Source organism: Lygodium microphyllum, chromosome 2, assembly GCF_053477565.2.
Source record: "Lygodium microphyllum isolate KBCC chromosome 2, Lygodium_microphyllum_v1.1.10, whole genome shotgun sequence".
NCBI classification, from domain to species: domain Eukaryota; kingdom Viridiplantae; phylum Streptophyta; class Polypodiopsida; order Schizaeales; family Lygodiaceae; genus Lygodium; species Lygodium microphyllum.
The window spans coordinates 24,591,255-24,597,985 of NC_141136.1; the positions used below are offsets into that span (position 1 = coordinate 24,591,255).

At 39.4% G+C, this 6,731-nt stretch overlaps 1 protein-coding gene across 1 annotated transcript; it reads left to right on the forward strand.

Moving 5' to 3' along the window:
• The first annotated feature begins 791 nt into the window (after positions 1–791).
• Positions 792–2,962, forward strand: CRR41 (potassium/sodium hyperpolarization-activated cyclic nucleotide-gated channel protein). The gene is made up of 3 exons (XM_087691743.1): positions 792–1,939; positions 2,024–2,234; positions 2,325–2,962. Exon 1 carries the CDS (start codon positions 882–884, stop codon positions 1,587–1,589), a length of 708 nt encoding a protein of 235 aa, XP_087547869.1. The 5' UTR covers positions 792–881; the 3' UTR covers positions 1,590–1,939; positions 2,024–2,234; positions 2,325–2,962.
• The last annotated feature ends 3,769 nt before the right edge of the window (positions 2,963–6,731 follow it).

A 6,731-nucleotide genomic window follows, 5' to 3' on the forward strand; every position in this document is an offset into this window, starting at 1 on the left:
CTTTATGCACACATAGGTCTCTTAATAAAGAAATTAAATCATAACTTAAGTTGCTAAATCTTTATACATCTAGCTTAAGTATATATATGCAAAGCACGATGTGAGGGCATCCCACTTCATGTTTTACTAGCAAATGGAAGCATATGGCACTTTCTAAAAAATGTGACGTTACAGAGGCATAGCTAGCTTCATTATAAGACTTTTTCGCACAAAGCACAATTAACAATAAGGGCCCAATATAGTGATAGTAAAGGATATATTAGTTGAAGGTTTTATGAAAAGAAAGATATAAAACTATAAATTGTTTTTTATCTCACATAAAGCCTACATTTAGTATCCAAGAATCCATATCTTAGCCATCCACAAGTAGCTTTAAAAAATACATTATTATGCATGGATTGCATCATTCATTACATGTGAAGTGCATTGTTTATTTTAATTTTCGTAAGCAAAGGGGAGCAATCATACAAGAGGATGGTTACATCCTTTTGCTTACAAGAATGTGAAGCGAGCAAAATGTAGCCTTGTGAACTTTGCAACGATACCAACTGCACGAACCATGGTTGTCGACCAAGAACTAGTAGGCAAACCGTGGTTGTCGACCAAGAATGTGAAGCGAGCAAAATGTAGCCTTGTGAACTTTGCAACGATACCAACTGCGCGAACCATGGTTGTCGACCAAGAACTAGTAGGCAAACCGTGGTTAGTGGGCTTGGCTGAGAACACCAAGCGAAGTGAGCGAAACGTAGCCTCGTGAATTTTGCAACAATACCAATTGTGCGAACGTGTCTAGCGGGCTTTTGGGCGACAACAGCATAAGACACTTCTCTAGGAGGAGCTGAACCTAGCCAGAGTGAGTTTGTGCTTGTGAGGAGGAATGAATGATCCAGTCCAGGCATAAGGAAATGGCATATACGGTTGTCGCCGCCGTCGCTGGCGCCTGCAGCTGGGCTCCCTCCTCGTGTTGCTACGGCTCCCACGGCAGGGGATCAATCACCGCCTCGCATCGGTTCATCCGCCCTTCCACATGTGCGCCTTCTCAATGTGGCGTCCGACATAGCCACGGCCAGAAAGGAAGGCAAAACAAGACTCACCGCACTGGTTATATCAGGGCCGCAAATTTGGAAGAAGAGGTCAGAGGACCTTCCGACACACAAGCAGAGGCAGGAGAAGAGCAGCAGGCCGCAGGTACAGCACAAAGTGAGGCTGTGGTCAGGACTGCCCCTGCAGGCAAGGAGTCTGACACACAGTTAGGGTTTGTGAGAAGTGTAAAGACAGGGAAAGGTGCAGCCATGGCGAGGCTGCTGCGACTCCTGGACGGTCTCCTAGACCGGCCGTACGGAGGCGGCCAGTCTATTGCAGGTGCAGGTGGGGCCGTCATCGAGCGTGTGGTGGAGGACCTGCGTGCCCTGCAGAGCGACGAGGATGTGAATCAGCAGGCCGTCTTTGAGATGCTGCGGGTGCTGCAGCTGCTTGAAAGGAACCTGGAGCTTGTGAATGCAGCACGCAAGGAGGAAACCCTTGTAGAGAGACTGCAAGCCTCAAAGGTTATTTGCCAGCAGGCTGTGCTCGTTGCTGATTCACTCTAGGGTTTGTTCTTGAGGAACGATTCCCCGCTTCATAATTCTGAGGATGAGGACTTCTACCTAAAAGAAATAAGTTCTCTCTCGAAACACACTTCACTGAGATGGCTACAAATTGTCCTCTAAAAACAGGCAGCATTTGTATTATCTGGTCGATTCAAATCGATGTACTAGTTGTGAGCAGGATAAATTTACTCGAGAGCGGTGAATTCACTCTCGACACAATTCATTGCTCAGGTGGGCACAGAGTGTCCTGCATAAACAGACGGAGTCCAGGCATAATCTGGGTGATATTAAAAATGTACTGTGAAGCTTCCCTGATACTTGGTTCACCACACATCGTTATTCTGAGTAAGGTACAGATAAAGTCCTATTGGTGGATTTTCGATTCATCTCGTAAAGAAGGATTTTGATTATTTATTTATTTTTGGTTTGTTAAGAATTGGCATATGAATCTGTAACCCAAAAGTCGTAGGTAAATGTTCCCGCAAACAATCTCCCCCCTCAACCCACAACAAAGAAGATCACTGCATCCGCCTAAAAGAGATCACTAATGCTTCAGAATTCTTTCTCTTGAGCAAGAAGCCAATGGGATTCTAGTGCACAGGGATTCTGACATAAGGCCGTAGAAACCCAGCTTCTTTGTTTGAGGTATGAGCTCTAATTTCTTGCAACGATTAGAGTGTAAGAAACATGTATGTAGGGCATAGATGGTTATTGTTTACTTTGTGTAATTTGCAGGAGACTACCGTTGTGGGTCTGCAAGGGAATGTGAATATCATGCCCTATATAAGTGTGCAAAGCAAGACAATGCAACATGTGGAAAAGGAACAAGCAAAGAGAGGTTGGTTGAATGTAGAAAAAGCAACCAACTAAATGTCGATGCAAGAAGATGCTTAGAAAGGTATGTGGGATATGTCATTGTTTGAGGATGCTTTGGATGAGATGGTGGATGTATGGGTAGTGGATGTTGCAAGAAGATGCTTAGAAAGGTATGTGGGATATGTCATTGTTTGAGGATGCTTTGGATGAGATGGTGGATGTACGGGTAGTGGGTGTTATCCTGGACCAAGATGAGACTCACACCTTAAGGGAGGGAGCAAAGATTAAAGAGGGGTGTCAAAAGGAAGAGTATATTTGACATGTTAAACGAGCCCTTGTACAATGTAGCACATATTTTAAAGCTTAGGACACTTTTGTGCTCGTTAAATATACAAACATCATTAGATGGAGTAGTTATAGTGTTAAAACTTTGTTTCAATAGCTGGAAATTTTGTTTCCTAAGGACAAGTGCATATTGGGATCTCTTCCAAAAAACAAAGTGCATGCTTGTATATGTGGATTAGACTATGATTGTATACATGTGAATCCCAAAAATTGGATTTTCTTTCAAAAAGAGTATGAAGATTTATAGATGTGTCCAAGATATAGATGCGATCACTATCAACAAAGGTTTTCAAAAAAATGAGGTTTGATGCAAAGCTTTGTTCCATTTTCCTCTTATTTCTCAATAATGACATGTGGTTGATGTAAATTCGTTGCTAGTCTCATGTCATGGCACTAAAATAGAAGATCACCCAATAGAATGATGTGAGGACCTTGAGACTAGGTCACATGGCAAGATATCAACTCTAAATTCTAAATTTTGCTTTGCAATCTTGAAAATTGTGCTTTAAATTTACTATTAATGGGATAAATCTTTTTGGTATTAGATCAACAAAATGGTTAATTTGGCTTTTGTTGGTGAAGTACAATATCCCACCTTGTTGATCCTTTAAGAAGGCATTTGAGCTTCTGTCATTAATTTTTGGAAGTAACAAAGTGAAGGACATGAATGTGTACATGGAACATTTGGTCAAGAAGCTTGACATGCTTTGGAGAGAGTAGAACTAATTGATATGTTTAAATTGGGAAGGTCACTCTTTGAAGTACATTGTTGTGGACTATGTATGATTATTTGGGATTAGGTAAATAATGTGAATCCTTGCAAGTTAGTGGTTATAGTGCATGCCCTACTTGTGATCCACAATTGCAAGCATGTTTAACACCCTTAAAAGAAAGGTGGCACATGAACCATGTGGTAAATATCATTTGCACAACCATTTGCATTGGTCATGAGGTGTGGGACTATGGCATCATGTGACCCAAGGAGATTGGTTAGAAGCATGGAGATCAAATGGATGGAAGCCTTCTACAGACATAGAAAGGTTCTATATTTAACAAGTTGTCTTATTGGGATGATTTTCTCATATAATGATTGTTAGATTTAATACATATTTTAAATATTGGGATTATTTTCTCATCCAATGATTGTTAGATTTAATACATATTTTTAAATATTGTTATTGCAATTTGGGGCTAGATAATATAGAGGCTTGATAAGGGATGCATCTAATGACTTATAGGAAGTGGAACCCATGTATGGGTGTTGGGCAATAACCATGAAATACTTAAGTGAGTGCCATGGGTGTTTTCAAAGCAAAGAAGCAACATGTAAGAGACACTATTACCTCCTTTAAGACCCCTATATATACCATGCATTGCCTAAAGGGAGCATCCAATAAGGACAAGGAGTTGTCACTTGAAGATATATAATTGGCTCAAGATAGTAGAGTTCATAGTTGCTCTCATAGTTATGGTTTACTACTCATTGTCAAAGGATGTGAAGCAATGCTTATGCAAATTAGGGCACTCAATTAGGTGAATATAGTACAAAGGAAACTTATAGACGTCATTTGAAATGGCTCAAAGGAATGCTGCTAATTGTATATGCTTAATGGAAAAACATTTTCTCACAAGCATCTTCTACATATAAATACGCTTCATTGTCCATTTGATAGGTGAGTTGAGCTTGTTGGAATGATGCTCACTAGGTAGATATTTCACCTGGGGTAATTCATGAAACCTTTGCAGGCATTTGTTTAGCAACGAGCTTGCCTAAAAGGTAGCATGAAAAAGGAATGGATTGTGCAAGAATCTTGTGTGTATATCATTAAGTACCTTAATTGCATAGATAGAAGCTTTCCTTTACTATGGAATGCAAAATACGATGCACGAAAAGTTAGTGATGTGGCTCAAGGAAAATGAGTTTAATTTTGAATGCCCAAGGCCATACCCAATAAAATCAAGTCTATTGCCTCTCAAATTCAGAGGAGATGTAGGAAATAGTACATTGAATATGACAAACAAAGATTTGATCACGGAGAGCAAAGAAGCATGCTAAAAATTTAGGACATCATTGTGCAATCTGCATACTCTATTTTACCTTGTTCCCACAACTCATATGAGCCGTGAACTCACTCCTTTGCTACCCCAAACCATACTTGAAGGTCTAAGAGTGTTTAACATTGTTTCTCTTCGCCAAACCCTCCAACTTACATGAATTTTCAGGCCCCTTCTTCTCCATGTTTTTTCTAGGCATGATTTACCTTGTTTGTTCTTGATTTTAGCTCGACCTTTGTTGTCTCAAAATCTCTCTTTTCTCCACTTTTCCCTTTGCTAAGGTTCTCCAAGTTGCCCCCTTAAAGCATATATTATGTTCCATGCAACCTTGATTTACTAAGTCTTTTTCCTAGCTTAGCCTCATAGATGACTTCCGAACACTAAAGCCTACATATAAACTAAGTCAATACACTAAGCAAATCTCCCATAAGAATGTCTCCTCATGTCTTGAAGGTAGTGCATAGAGTGTTACAAGGTACAAGTAATCATCCACTCACTCTCCAAACTCTCTTTTTGTGCACGCAATTTCACTTAGATATGGACCTTCCAAAGCTTGTAACTCTCATGTAGTGATTCAGATAACCAAACTTGGTGTGCTTGTTCTTGAGGTATAAAAGCTCAGTCTAGGTATGTCAATAATCTTTAGAACCTCTTTGATTAACATGAGCTTTTACAAACCAAATCTGCCCTAAATGGTCAACTGTAGCAATATGCTTCCATAACCTCTTCTTGGGTCAAAAGGTCACATCATAATCACCCAATAAGTCATACATAATAAACTACACACTTTCTACTGGTCCATATAGCTTGTGTATCACACATGACAATACACAGAGACCATTTGGAGCAAAATTCCACTTCATCTTCTTGCATAAGTCCACCTCATGTAAGCATTCACCTAGATTATAGACTTGAATATATGTATCCTCCATAATCATGCATTCAATCTGTTGATGATCATACACACAAATACATGGTTGTTTGCTTTTTATCATCCTATTCTATTTACCTTGCATAGAACCAAATACTGGTGAAAGGTACTCACCCACCCTTGCTTTGCCATACGAATTCTGAACTTACCTAGATACTATATATCTTGTATAATTTACATCTTCAACTTCCTACAAGCATTTTGACTCCTTCCCATCAAAGCATCCATCTCATTTACATCTTGAGTCACTGTATCCTCTATTTGTACTAGTAAAGTAATGGACAAGGCATGAGTATCTTGTATAACCTCTCTTAAAACATTATTTGCATATACTAGCAATGCATCATCTACATCCATAAGCTTTGCAGCATTTGTATTATAAATCACTATATTTTCAGTTTGCATATCCTCATCAAGTAAAGCACGTATATCATGTACTACATCAATATCTACAATACGCTATATCAAAGCATCCTCTCTTATTCCCCTGTGGGTAGTGCTACAAATAATTGAATTTTCATATTGTTCTACTTTACTCCATGTCATCGTCTTTGAGGTACCTGCAACATCATTGTCTCTTCTCCTCTTTTTCTCCACAACTTCATCAATAGTCTGCACTTGTATCAAGTATGCATAGATTGTAAAAGAGTCAATTGGAGCATTCTAACCTATCATACTCTGTATACTCTGACCTTTAGCCTTAGAAGTCTTTCCCTTTTCTACACAATCCAAAGCACGTGACTATACTTCAGACTTTGTGTTAGCTATGTATGTACCAAGAGATTTCTCAATCTATAAACCATTAATGACAACATCTACGACCATAAATGCATTTCTTGCTTCCAGTTCCTCAAGACACTTCTTCATACAACCTTTGCCAAAGTTTGGCTTAAGAGGCAAACATGTCTCTCTTGAATGGATCTTACCATCCTTCCCAAAGATCAAATTTTTGGCTTGCGCATTATGATAATATGCACAGTCTTGCCTCTCATGCT

Excerpts from the sequence above, each read along its gene's own strand:
- CRR41 (XM_087691743.1), top strand. The coding sequence starts at position 882 with ATGATCCAGTCCAGGCATAAGGAAATGGCATATACGGTTGTCGCCGCC.